General features: G+C 38.3%; 1 protein-coding gene across 15 annotated transcripts in view; it reads left to right on the plus strand.

The window, feature by feature from the left end:
• Positions 1-14874, plus strand: part of ncam1a (neural cell adhesion molecule 1a) — a 513459-nt gene that overhangs the window by 419022 nt on the left and 79563 nt on the right. For all 15 annotated transcript variants that reach the window (XM_041801697.1, XM_041801707.1, XM_041801703.1 and 12 more), the window contains 3 exons: positions 2937-3121; positions 3703-3796; positions 11857-12024. In XM_041801697.1, the coding sequence (XP_041657631.1) occupies positions 2937-3121; positions 3703-3796; positions 11857-12024 (447 nt within the window). The remainder of the gene's footprint in view (positions 1-2936; positions 3122-3702; positions 3797-11856; positions 12025-14874) is intronic.

The raw sequence follows: 14874 nt of genomic DNA on the forward strand, positions 1-14874 counted from the left end.
TAAAAACAGGAGTGAAAAAAAGTTTCAAGAAAAATACTTTATAGACAAAATACTGAAAGACCAAAAAATGCAACATAAATGATTTAAAATTAGAAAGTAGTAAATAGAAAGTAAGACTGCAATACCACCAGGGAAAGCTGAACTTGGATTTCTGTATCACAACTCAACTTTATGGTTACACATTTCAATTATGACCTTTGTTGAGTCCTGTTTGTTTTCCATTCATCTTAAATAGTGCAGTGTTTCCCAACCATTTTTTCCTTGGAGCCCCCCTACATGTACCTAAGAAAAGCAGCACCCCCCCAGGACCCAGAGAGAAGAAAAAGTGACACACTGCCACAAAAAATCAACATAGATTTTAATTGTTTCACTGATAAAACCCTAAAAAAGGCCTTTGCATGCTTTTCTTATCAAAAGACCTTTATATAAACTACTTGATAACCGCTTAGTCATGGTTTTAGTCAAATCTAATTTTTGCAGCCTCGGAGCAGACAAAGCCCCGCTCCCCCTTAGATCTTTTGTGCGCCCCCTGGGGGGGTCCTGGACCCCAGATTGAGAACCAATATAACAGTGGACTTTAGCTGTGTCAGACGGTAATGTTAGGCAGTTTTTTTTTTGTAATAGTTGATGCAGTAACCTGACACGCCAGATGGATTTCTTTCACACATCCATCTGGAAAACCAGTGATAGGCAGCATTTGGGAAAGGGCAGAGCCTTTGAAAACAAAACTCAGAGGGTGATTGTATGAACGTTCTGTGTGTCACATCTTTACGGTCCAATCAGATCAACAAAACATGTGACGTCGCAGCCACTACCAAGGTGTGCGTGCGCCGCTACCGAGGAGTAAACTTCATATAGAACAGCATAATGCAAACCGTGGTGACTATGTCAGTGCCCGACTTTTGTCATTTTTGAAAAGAAAACAACTCAGCGCTGTTCTTTGTTCTTCTTTTAACGAAGATATGTCATCAAGTTCTGATGAAACTGGTGCTTTAGCAGCATCCACACTAATCTCCTCCACCATAACTGCACCGGCCTCATGTTGCTGCTTGCTTACGTCACGACTCCACCATGCCCAAAAGTGCTGCCCCTCGTCACTGGCCCAAACAGTCCAGATGGGAGCTTTTTTCAAGATGAATTCGCCAGTGAGAAACACGGAAATGGGCGTATCCATCTGCTTTGCAAGGTCACTGATGCAGAGGAATGTGCAGTAAAATGTTTGCTTTTCATTAGAATAAAAAAGCAAAATGTTTAAGTTATGTTTTTAATAAAACAAGCAAAAGGAACCGTATAGGAAAGTCTTAGCCCTTAAACTACAATTAGAGCTGTTTACTGTTGAGACTATACAATATCTTGGCATCAACATAACTGCTCCAACTGGCTTTAGTAGTGTTTTTTAAATGTTTTATTCCAAACAAACCAATCTGAAAAAGGATGTTTAGACCTGGTTTATACAGGGTCAGAGACCTCCTCTGGTGCGTCATTCATATCATATTTTAACCCAAGCATGATACAGACATCTCATTTAGACCACACGGGGTTGTTTTAAGAGGTGGAAAAGGGGTATGATACGTTAAATGCAAGTCTTCAAGTTGTAAGAATATTTATATAAAAAAGCTATATGAGATGTGAGGAAACTTTCAGAAAATAGTTTCCAATCCAAGATGTTGTGTGGTTTTTGCCCCCTTGAGTCTCAGTGTGCGAACATTTTCCTGAAGTGTTAGCAGAGCATCAACTCTGAAAGACTTGCAGCTACAACTAAAACTATTAGATTGACATCAATGATAGAACAGGGCATTAAAGCCAAAGCCTAACTCTCAAAGATGTCAAACTCTAAGACATATCATTTTACAGTGTTTTTGCTCTTTCTTTTTTTCTCAAACTCTAACTTTAAATATTTTTTCTACATTTTGATGTATCTCTTTCAGGCTTTGCACACTTGCCTTATACGGTGTTTCGGCTTATTTTGTACCGTGATTTTGCTGTGTACTTTTTAATGATGTTGCTTTTTTGTCAATCTCACCCATTGAGACTGGAGGCAGAATTTACATAGCTAAACCTTTAACCTTTTATGGGGTAAGGAACCATATATGGTCACTCCTGTCCACTTCCTTTGTGCCAAGGTCAGCTCTGTTAAATTGACAATTAGAAAAGTGGAAATAGGATGTCATCATATTTCAGTGTAACAAAAAAAAAAAGGAAATTAAGTCTTTGGAAGAGAAATTGAATAATTGAGGTTGTACAGATTACGTTTTTCACCATGAATATATAAAAAAAACTGATGGAATCACAAATTTACCTTCTTAACTTCAACGTTTAAGCTTTTAATTGTTTTAATTTAAATATTTTTATCTGCTACGGAGGCAGAGAAATTCATTGTTTTGATTTGTTTTTTTTTTTCAATGTCAATGCACTTTAGGCAAATGCAATCTCGTACCATTAGAGTCAAGAGTTCTGACTTCCTAGTGATTTTTATTTCATAACTCTATCTGCTGCAGAGGTGGAAAAAAGAGATTTGAGTTTACTTTGAAATTCTGTAGTTTTTCAGAAAATCATCAGCTTTTGTTGTTGTTTTCAAGCAGTACTTAGCTTTCAGAGTGCTTAGGTCTTAAAGGGCTAAATAAGCATTTCAAGGGAAATTTGTTATCATCATTTATTTTAAGTGTTGCCTTATCCAAGATCACATAATTGTCTTGAAGCCAAGGTTCCTTGAAGTACAAATATGCTCTTAATCTTAACTGAAATTCCACTGAAAAGAGGACAAACATTAAAAAACAATCTGTACAAGTTTTGCTGTTCCGATTGAAAAATCCCAATCAAATAGCATAATTTATGAACTTCTTTCATATCTTTGATATTTATGTTGGTAGTAAAGCTAGTAAGGCTTTTTAAAAAGTACCAGTTGTGATAATGTACCATTGTGTGTGTTTCTGCAGATGCTCCAAAGATCATGGGTTCAGTGGCGTGGTACACGTGGGAGGGAAACCCGACCAACATCAGCTGTGAGGTAGAGGCTCACCCTGGAGCCTCGGTGATCTGGTTCAGAGACGGCCTCCCGCTGCCGCACGCAAACGCCACCAACGTGAAGATCTACAACACACCAACCGTCAGCTACCTGGAGGTCTGCTTCACCGTACTCATACACAACAGCACATTACTGATAGACAACTTTATCAGGGATGTAAGCTTTAAATAGTTTGTATCAACAAAAACTGATGAAAACAAAAGATCAAGATCCACTATTTAAAGAAATGCTCGTATTTTTCATATACATTTTGGACAGAAAGGTTTCTGTTGTTGCACATTGTGCAGGTTGTGAGTTAATTTAAATCAATGAATTAGAGGTTTTAGAAAACTAATTTGAGGGCATGTTCATTGAATGACAGAAAAACACTTCTAGTGAGACAAGTGACTCTCTTGAATAATGAACAGCCAACAAGTAGCTCAGTAGCCGCTCTGAATAGTGTTTATAATAGCAGACAAGCGGTTTAGCTCAGAGTGTTGAATACTATGCTGATGAATGAGTGTATAATGATTACTTCTTACAGTAGATATCCTTCTGTGTGCTGTGAACATTGTCCTAAAGAAGCTCTTGTAAACAGTCATCAGGGAAGAATGGCTCACATCAGTTAGTTATAATGAAAACCTAATGACGTCAGTGTTCTGGTGTCTCAGTTTCTTTTGTGTGTTTCTGTCCCTCAGGTCAGTCCCTCTCAGAATGACTTTGGCAGCTACAACTGCACAGCGACCAATGTGATGGGCACCGAGTCCAAGGAGTTCCTCCTTATCCAAGCAGGTATGTTCACCTAAAATAAGGCACCGAATCTAAGTCAGCATTTAACATAAATAAACAAAATGGGAACCATCAAACATAAAGAAACACAATCCAGTTAATAGCACTTCACAACAACATGGTCCAGCTTGCGTAGGCTTTTTCTTGGTGCTCAGTAGTGCTGCACAATCAACTGAATCTTAAGGGGGACATATTATGCAAAATAAACTTTCTCAGGCTTTTCTAACAAAATTATGTGCTCTTGGCCTGTCCACAATCCCCTGAGGACCCAGAAAAATCCATTCCCTCCCCTCTCTTCCTCCACCTTTCACAAAATGTGTGCTAAAATGAGCCGTTCTCAGATTTTCCTCTCAAGATGTCTCAACCAGAAATTCCCTTACTTTTTGTGCTTGAATGAATTATTTCAAAATAGTATGCTATAATTCTGTTTTAATTAGGCCTGAGTGATGCAGTAATAAGTTGATCTCTTATTGCTAGCTGGTGGCTTGTAAAGATAAGGCTGACCTTAGTTATTCATAACTGCAGAGTAGTCTGTTTCACAGCCCATTATTTTTTTTCCTGAATTAGATTACTTATTTTTATTTTGCTATATTTTGTTCTAAATCATCCTGAATATGGAATCAGATTAATGTAGAAGAGTAGAAATTAAAGCAGATCTATATAGGATGTGGTTTAGCAGAGATATAACAGCTGGCAGAAAGTAGGACTTAAATACTAGAATGAATCAATTTTATCTCAAAATTGTATTGAAGTGGGCTCTAAAAAAGTTTGATTCCTCAATGAAATGACCATTTTAGACCTGTTAGAGGAGGATGTGATGGTGATATGATCAGGCAGGTAAAGGTGCTGATCTATGGGAAGCAGGCAAACATGAGGGGAAAAAAGTCAATATGATAATAATGATGAAGTGCAGAATTCAATCTTTACAAACAGCATGGGGTAATAGTTAGGCTACTTAGTTTAATTGTTGTTAATTAGATAAATGATATAAATAGTAGTTGTTTTGGTGAGTGCACTGACCACGTGCAGAGATGTCTGCATGTCAAAATGTATTAAGGAGCTGAGTACCCCTAAGTTCTGATTCTAGAATCCCCTCCCTGGTCTTGGCATGCTCTTCAGCAGTTTTTCACATTGCTGCTGGGTTATGCCATTCTTGGCGCCAAGATTCATGCAGCCCAGCTTTTTTTCATGGCTTGTGGCCATGCGTCTTCCTCTTGATCACATACTAACTGGTATGAAGTGTGCCTGTATTAAAATTTAGTAGACACTGGAATAAAAAGTCTTCCATTGCACTGAAGGAAAATTTGTAGCGGCTTCTTTAGCGTTTCCAGAGCTGCAGGTCCAACCACCTACGCAGAAATGAAAGTTCAGAGGTCAAATTAACCCCCTGTGTGGGAGCATGAAGAGATGAGCAGTAAAACCCCTTAGGAGTGAGAGGAAACTTTGGTCAGTTAATTCTGAAAGCAATCAGAAGTTGCTGAAGAGAGGGAGACTGTATGCATATTTAATGTACTCATAATTTCCTTCAGGCATTAAACAGAGATGTGGGTAAGATAAATCAGCGTATTGCAGCATACAAAGTGACGTTTATGTATGTTTATGTCTGAGATGTCCAAAGGCAGCACAGAAATAGAAAAAAATAGTGAGCTACTCTACAGCGCAGACAGGTAATGAGCCAAACTTGAAACCACAGAGGGACTGTCCTTTAGGTCCAGTTTTCTCTGCTCTGTATTCGGTTTGTTCGAGCTTCATTTGGTATGCAAATTGTTTAGGATCCATTAGAGAAGTTAGGTCACACAGGACCTTGTCTAAATACAGTGTAGTTGAATTAATTATGCTAAAAACCTCTGTTGCCACTGTGTAATATACTGCAGGCCATTAAAGGCGTTTTCTCTGTTTCTCTCAGTGACTTATCAGTATGCTTAAAGTCACCTCTTCCAACTGAAGAAGGAATAAAAGTGCAGCAAAGAAAAGCCTTTCAGAAGCGTTCACACCTTGTTTTCCACAGTGATGTTTCACTTGAAATGTTACGTAAGGCTTCACTAAACAAAGTCATTTCATTTCCAGCAGTAATGAAGCCCTCTTTGCTTTACATACTCTTATAACAGAAAAGAAATGGTAGGTTTAAGATTACAGAAGGTGAAAATAAATCAGTGTTTGTTTTTACCGAATAGACGTCTATTGAAGAACACGTGGATATCAGAATTAGCAGGGTTTTTTTAAACTGTTAACTAACTGACTGCTGGGATTTGATTCAAACTAATTAAACATGTCAAAGAAAAGTTACCTTTGAAGAAAAAAAAAATAGAAATCACCAATATTTAATCGCCATGCTAACTATCCTAGTTGGGTAGCATGGGTGTTATAAACCAACGACTGCCTGCACCATTACCTCTGTACTGAGACACGTCCTGCTACCTATAGTCAAATCCTGATCTGCCTGGACTCGTGCACTTGGCCCCGCTGATCACCTGGCTGATATTTCAATTCTGTATTTTTTTTTTAAAGATACAATGTATAGAATTTTAGCACTGTATACATTTAAAAATAATATTCTATATAATATTTTAAAGCGTCCTTGGGTTTCTTGAAAGGCGCTATATAAATTCAAGATATTATTACTTCAAGTTTTCAAAGACAGAAAAATGTGTAATGTTTTCATTGTAACAGTACATGTCTTGTTGAAGAAGCTGCTAGATGTTGCTGGTTCAGTTGCCCAAACTCCCCTCCACGATATCAATCCCCCTCACACTCATCATTTCCACTAAGTGAAGACTAATGTTCTGGGACAGCTTCCAGCGCGAAAGTGGAAGTGCACTTTTAAGTGCATTTCTCCCTCGTTATTTTCTGTTCGTGAATACACCTCATGAGGTGACACTTTCCTCGATATAAAACAGGAAGTAAACAGCGTAGATGGGTGGAACTGGACAGCACTGGTGTTTAAATTTTCAGAGCTTCTACACATACAGTGGAATAAAAAAAAAACACACTGTTGATACTGTATTAAACAGGGGTGTAACAGTATTTGTGTTCATCCTGAACTGTTATGATTCAGGGGTCACGGTTCCCACCAGTCTCTTGTCCCTTTCCTTAACTCCGTGGCTCTGTCAATGAGAGCAGTAAAAGTAACATAATAGTAAAAGTCATACATAAGAGAAACTCAGAATTATAGATCTGGGAGTTGAAGCTCCTTTCTTTACTGCTGAAACTAACCCATACCAAACCACGACCCCAAAACCGAGGTTCAGACTTCACAGGGAGTTCTGTGAATCTTTCGCCCTCAGTATTAAATGATTTTTGCATTTTCATCAATAATTTCATATCTGGAACCCTACATTTTGCTTTTAAAGTTTTTTTTTTTTTTTTTTTAATTAATCGTTCCAGTTGTAAATTTTAAAACAATTTCTTACCCTCTATATGTTATACAACTTAAAAAATAAAAATTGGACTGTTTTTTTCTAAGGGGCTGAAGTGAAAGATATAGACTTTTTTGAAGATATAATTTAGGGATTTTTTTCCTTTTGTTTTGGATAAGGAGGAGAGTGGGTAGAGTTATAAACAGGGATGAGAAAGTGGGGCGAGACATGTGGGATATGAGCCAAAGGCTGGACTTGAACCCATGCCATCCCACATACAAGGGGGTGGTCTTGTGGTTAGGCCATCTGCACCCTAAAATTATAGAGTTTTAACATGCTGTATTATGATGAACACACATTAAAAACAAACAGATTTTTTATATAGTAAAACTGGCTTGTATTTGCCAGATGATATGTAGACTTGTTGGCATTTTAAATCTCAATTTGTACCAAAAAATTTCTTGAAATATTGTATACACTGAAAAGCATAAAAATTTAGGGTAAGCATATCCCTGGTTCCTTCTAAGTTTGGTCCAAACCCCAGATATTGAGCCCTTTGGCTCTGCTCCTGATCTAGAGAGCAGCTCCATCTCTTCTGAGGTGTTGAGATGTAGTAACTGCTGTGTTCATGGCCTCATGTATGGCTCTAAGGCTACGTATAGCTCTAGGTACATGGTGGCTGAGTATGTGCCTTCTGGCATGTAGAAATAAGCTTCTTTGCTGCTGTTAGACCATTCTTACCCCTCTTTTTCGTTTACTGACAAGCCGATGGTAGAGATCATATAAATAGGTATCCATCCATCCATCTTCTTCTGCTTATGCAGGGCCGGGCTGCAGTGGCAGCAGGCTAAGCAAGGGGCATATAATCCCTCCAGCAGCTCTGGCTCTGCCCCAGGGTCTCTACCCAGATCAACCATTCCTCATGAATTGTCAAAAACAAAGAAGAGCTACCTTGGCTGAAAGGGTGGAACTGGGGCATCCCTCTGATTTAGAGTTTTTCTGTGAAAAATAAAAAAAAACCCTGCTTCTCCTTGTGACCACCGACTAAATTTGAGTTGTTTGAGGAAAAAGGGGCACTATGGCCTCATACTTTAGCTGATTTGAAAACTCTTAAGAGATTTATACCTGGCTGAAATCAAACTGTTAGTGCTGTGAAGCTGTCATAATTTTCAAACAATGCCATTCGAGGGATTACATGTGGAACAAGACTGCTGTACTGGGATGCATTTCCTCGTCTCTGTAAAAGCATAAGAAGACAGGCCAGGAAGTAGAACAATTAGTTTGAATCCTCTGTTATTTATAAGCAACTGTATCTTTATTAAAAAATAACTAGAGACAAACTGGAGGGAATGTACACAGCACCCACCTGGCGTTGTGATTCCCATCATTACTCACTCTTAATATAAAAATAACGGTATGGCAGTGGCTGCAGAGGACTTCTTAATTGACTCTGTAGAGTTTCATTTCTGTCCCATCCTCATGAATCAGAGTGAAACTCAGGCCTGAGGTAAAGCTGTCACTTCAGACTCATTCAGGCATGTTCAACAGATGTTCAGTAAATTGGTGACCAAATGTTTTTGGGTATTAGAGACACACCGGTAGTGTGGATAGGTACATTATCAGCAGGTATTTAAGTCGCTGGTATCAATTTTCTAAGTCATTTTAACATTAATGGAAAAAGGAAGCAATCTCTGCTATTCATGCTTTTATTCAGACACCTTAAGCACAGTTATGCTGATGCTGTTTGTATGATGACAGGCTGTGTTTTGAAGCCTGCAGTGATTACAGTTATTGATGTACTATGTAATGAATTAAATGACTCTGTGCTACTGTAAGTAGCATCGTGTGGTTCAAGGCTGGTGACAGAAGCAATGAGTGTTACTTTGCTTTCATATAGTGAGTATAACAAATAGCTTTAGAAAAACACCAGGATATTTAAATGGTTAGAAAATGGTGACTGCTGCTAGTTTACTTGACAGGAAAGAGAGATTCATACTACATGATAATCAGGGGCATTTTTGGCCTTGACATTTTTGTTGTTTTTTATTACACATTAAAAGAAACAAAATAACGCAAAATAGGGGTCAACTGATAGTAAATATTAGAGGTTTGGTGTACTGATAACAGACATTTGGAACCAATATGCATTTATTATAATGTAAAAAATGTACTTAATGTCACAAAAGTAAAACTGCATGATCAAAAATGAAGGAAAATCAACAATTCAGCCATATTAGCATGAGAAACGATGCACAGTAACACAGTAGCAGCAGGAAAACAGAGAGTAATGTCATATGCACCGTGCCAGTGGCACCCAGACTTAAGTTCTGATTGGATGGGACACATGTGGTATCTAGCCAATCAGATTGTGTCGTGTACAGGACATTTGATGAAACTGTGGAGAGTAAAAACAAACCCAGAGGTGAAGACTCACCTTGCAGTGGAGCCAAAGTAGTACACTTTTTGATCAATTAATTTCATAGATTATGGGTAAAATTAAATGCTTCTACAGATTATTGGCTAAATGCCAAAATTCAGCCTAGATAATTGGCCAAATTGATAATCTGTGGTCCCCTAGTGCCAAATGAAGAGCCACTTTAGAGCCAAAATAGTATCTCTTATTTCTGAATGGGGGGCCAAATGGTCGAAATCGACAGCATTCCTATTGCAGCAATCTAAGTTAGACAGCCATCAGCTGTGAAAATGCAAGCAATATCAGAGTTTATAGTGACAGACATTACTGAACCAATCTGGACTCTTTGGTAGAAACCAACCACATGAGTGCTGACTTTGGCCCTTTAGACTCTAGAGAGATGTTTTTAATCCATACCTGCTGCCATTTCTGCTGTAATTGTTAAAACAGTTTTGCCTGAATGTGTCAAGTGATTTTAGGACTCCAAAGTAGCTCAGGCTTTTTTTTTTTTTTTTGCAAGTTTCTGCACAAACCTTGACATATTGATAATGCTTCTCTATGCAGAAATCACTTCCTGCCCCCCATCTGGAGTTCTGCAAACAACTTACTGTTGCAGATTTTTTCGCAATGTTTGATGTAAATATCCTTAAAACTATTTATCTCAGGTAAATTAAACTATCTGTTAAAGCACCCAAAGCACACATCAGAAATGAAACCTTTGCCAAAGCTAGATTTTATCTGGAAAAAAGGTTGCGAGTATTGTTTACTGCTGAGCAGTACAATACACCTTTGTAACTGTAATAAACTGATTTCTGTCTTATAAACCCATGAGGTTTGGGCACTTTTTGACATGACATGTAAATAAAGTACAATCAATCAATATATCAATAAATGCTAAACACAAAGGCATGCTGGTTTCTAACAAATTCTTATATTCCTTATAAATTAGTTTCTTTTTGATCTCTAACTTGATCTACTGGTGTAGATTCATTGTTAGCCCTACGTTGTGCATTGGTTTTATTCACCCTATCATAATTTCAGAGGCATTGCATGCTTCCTTATGCAGCAGTCTTTCCTGTAACATCCTGCCTTTCCACTGCATCCAAAAATCAAGTCTTGAATTGTCAAGAAAAACCTCTAAGGCACGCTCTGTGAACAATTAAAAAGCCTTTATTTATATTACAAAAACTCTGAGTTTGACTTTCTGAAGAAGGCCTGATGCCAAACTCAGTGAAGCGTATTTTCAAGGTCTTTTTAATTGTTGAGGAGAGTACCTTGGAGTTTCTTTCTTGATAATTTATGGAATGCGTGAATCCCATGCCAACGAATACCTTAGATATACTCTCTTGTGTTTTTGAATAACCAAATCTGTCACAGTGGCTCTGTCATGGCAAAGCCATGTTTCAAGTCCTGAGTTTCATCAAAATAAAGAATTGTATCTGGCTTTAAAGGGGACATAGTTCACCTTATTAAGACAAGTTTATATTGGTCTCATAGGTCCCCAAAACATACCTGTGACATTTGCTGCTGAAAAAAACACTCCAGTATTAGATTTTTTTCTTGTCTAAAAACCTGCTCAGAACAAGCTGTTTCTGTGTCCGTGGCTTTAAATGTTGCTGAGATGTCTGACTCCGCCCCTGGCCCCACCCCTCACAGGAAATGAATGTGTCTTAATGAATGTGGCTTCCCTGGTCCTCCTCTCAGCTGGCAGCTAAGAGGAGGATCTTGGAACTTTCTTCCAAGTGGGGAGGGCCAACTGAACCTGGGGGCGGTGCTAACTCCCCACATGACATCACGAGGGGAAAATCAACAGCTTGTTTCAGCACACATTTTCTGAAAGGTGGTAAAAGAGAGGGGGGAGGGACTGGATTTTTCAGCTTCTTGAAGAGATTGTGGACAGGCCAGGGGCACATTTTGTTGTTAGAAAAGCCTGAAAAAGTTTATTTTTGCATAATATGTCCCCTTTAAACTTTTGTACAATTTTAACAAAATATAACACAGCTGTAATCATTTTTCAATAAATGTAGACATTTCAGAGCAATAATTCTGCTTTTTTACTTTAAACTATATCATATAATAAAAATGATAATAATGCCTTCAGTTTCTAGAGGTCCTCGCATCAAGGTCGGCGCTCAGGCCCTAATTACAAGTAAATGGTGTCATAGTGGATGTTTTGGGTGTTAAATGCATTTTGTGAATCTTTTCACCTCTTTGTATTTTGTTCACTGTGACCCTAGGAATAAGCTTTTGAGGAGAATAAAAATACACATATTTTACACCTCCTCTTTTTGCAGAAGTTCCATCATCGCCTGTAGTTCACATGGTGGAGCCTTTCTCCAGCACAGCAGTGGTACATTTCAGGGAGCCTGAGTCCTTGGGTGGAGTGCCCATTATCAGGTACAAAGTGGAGTGGCGTTTGCCCGGCAGGGACTGGATGAGCAAGGAGCACGATGCTGATGAAGGTGAGTCATGCATGTACCCTGACCAAGGTTTTTCGCCTCCACTTGACTCTCAGAGGCATGTCTGAACAATCTGTGCAAGGTCAGTTTATACATCATTCAGAAAGAAACCTCAAACCAGGCTTTTTTTAAGGCGCTATTTTTTATCCTTGGAATCAATAAAACACATCTGCTGTATTGTATATTTCTACTTCATATGAATAAGTGTTGAATTTGGCTTTAAGTCCCAAAATCATTAACAAATACTGCCCCACAAAAAATAACTGACGCAAAGGATCCTCTTTTTTAGGAGCAGTGCTTTCAGAGTTCTCTTATGATTCATCACCAGCATCAGCCAAACCTTAGTACCTTTAAAGCTGTTTAAATCCCAAGCACTGAAATGACACGTCTAACTTCAAAAGTCATCATGAAGAAGGAAGTTCTGCTCAGATTCAGATTTCTGTTGACAAATAACACCCACAAATCGGTTTGAAGTCATGTAAAAATGTGCTAATTAAAAACTCAGACCTTTCCTCTTTATACTTAAATTTTTACTTTTGGAGAATTAAGGTAATCCGCTTACTGCTATGGTGACGGTATAAAGGGAACAGAGAGGAGACATTCTATGCTGCAACTTGCACAGAGTTTATTTCTAATATTATACTTAATAGTTGAACTTGAGCAAAGAAAAACACAAAACTATGTTATGCGGCAACATGGCAGTTATAAGATATTGTTTCTTTCTTTATTAGGATCCAATTAAGCACTAGCATTGATAATAGGCCATGCATGCACATACAGGTGCATTTCAATAATTTAGAATGTCATGAAAATGTTCATTTCTTTCCTGTGATTTAATTTTATTCAAAGAAGTTAAACTTCCATATATTCTTTATTCATCATTACAAAGAGAAGTATTTCAAGACTTTTTTTTTTTTGTAATTTTGATGATTATCGCTCACAAAACATCCAAATCCACTATCGCAGAATATTAGGATACTACAAAACATCCATCCAACAAAAGGATTTATAAAACAGAAATGTTAACCTTCTGGAAAATTATGCTAATTTATGCACTCAGCACTTGGTTGGAGCTCCTTTTGCATGTGCTGCATCTATGCAACATGTCATGGAGCTGATCAGTCCGTGGCACTGCTGGGGTGTTATGTAGCCCAGGTTGCTCTGATAGCAGCCTTCAGCTCATCTGTATTGTTGAGTCTCTCTTCTCTCTTGACATTTCCCCAGAGTCAGCATTTTCTACAGCACAGGTGTCAAACTCAAGGCCCAGGGACCAAATCCGGCCCGTGGTACAGTTGTATCCGGCCCGCAAGATCATACAATCTTTCTATTATAACTAGTCTGCAGATTTCTTCAAGTCAGCATGTAAACTTAACCTTGATGATCTAAAATATCCTTGGTAAATTACAAAAATATGAACAATTAAAGAGTTAAAGAAGTTAGATAAAAACTCAAGAAGGTGAGAAAAGAAATTAATGTTGTCATTTCATATTTTCAATTTTGCATCACACAATTCTGACTTAAACTTATGCTTTTGACTTTTTTCATATTTTGACCTTCAAGATTCACAATTCAACATTATAAGTCACATTTAATAACATTTTTTTGCCTTTAAATTTTGTATTTTGACCTTTTGAACTAGTAAGTTTGACTTTTTATCTCAGACTTTGAGCCTTTTAAACTTATCATTTTGACTTTCTTTTTATCTCAGAATGATTTATTATCAGTGTTATTTATATTTTTTCATATTTTACTAATGGTGAAAATAAGGTTGACAGTTTATGTTTAAATGTTGACCTTGTTAGGCTCATAGGTAAGGCCTAAATTCAGAATCTGCGATTGACTTTCACAATCCTGGCCTAAGTAGTCCGGCCCTCAGGACTTCTCATCAGAGCAAATCTGGCCCCAGGCTCAACATGAGTTTGACACCCCTGTTCTACAGGGTTCAGGTCTGACCAGTTGGCTGGCCAGTCAAACACAGTAACACCATGGTCAGCAAACCAGTTTCTGGTAGTTTTGGCTTCTCTGTGGGCAGGTGCCAAGTCCTGGAAAGGAAATCAGTATCACCATAAAGCTTCCCAGCAGATGAAAGCATGAAGGGCTCTAAAATCTCCTGAGAGATGGCTGACAGCGTTGACTCTGGACTTGATAGAGACCAGTGGACCAACAGTAGCAGCTGACATGGCACCGCAAACCATCACTGACTGCGGAAACTGAAAACTGGACTTTGGACCACCGAGCAACTATCCAGTTCTTTTTCTCCTTAACCCAGGTGCGATTATGACATTTATGATTCAGGATTGACTCGACACTAGGAACACAACACTTGTAGCCCATTTCCTGGACCTGTCTGTGTGGTGGCTCTTGATTCACTGACTCCAGCCTCAGTCCACTCCTTGTGAAGTTCCCCTAAGTTCTTGAATCTGCTTTGTTTGACAATCCTCTGAAGGCTGAGCTCATCCCTGTTGCTTGTGCTCCTTGTTTTACCACACTTCCCTGCCAGCCAACTTTCCATGAGTATGCTCTGACACAGCCTCTGAGGACATCCTGTCCTTTCAGCAGTGACCTTCTGTGGCTTACCCTCACTGTGGAGAATTTCAGTGATTGTCCTCTGGGCAGGAGTCAGCAGTCTTCCCTATGGTTGTAGTTGTGTGTACTGAACCAGAATGAGAGAATGTAAGCTGTAAGATTAAAACATAAAATGCCATGAAATATTTCACTTTGTATGAGATGAATCTAGAACTTATGGAAATATAAATTTCTGAAGTAAATAACTGGGAAAAATAACTTTTTCATGGCGTTTATTATTTTGAGATGCACCTGTACTCTTGTTCTATCTCTCTGTTGTACAAGGAA

The sequence above is a fragment of the Cheilinus undulatus genome, linkage group 12, assembly GCF_018320785.1.
Source record: "Cheilinus undulatus linkage group 12, ASM1832078v1, whole genome shotgun sequence".
NCBI classification, from domain to species: domain Eukaryota; kingdom Metazoa; phylum Chordata; class Actinopteri; order Labriformes; family Labridae; genus Cheilinus; species Cheilinus undulatus.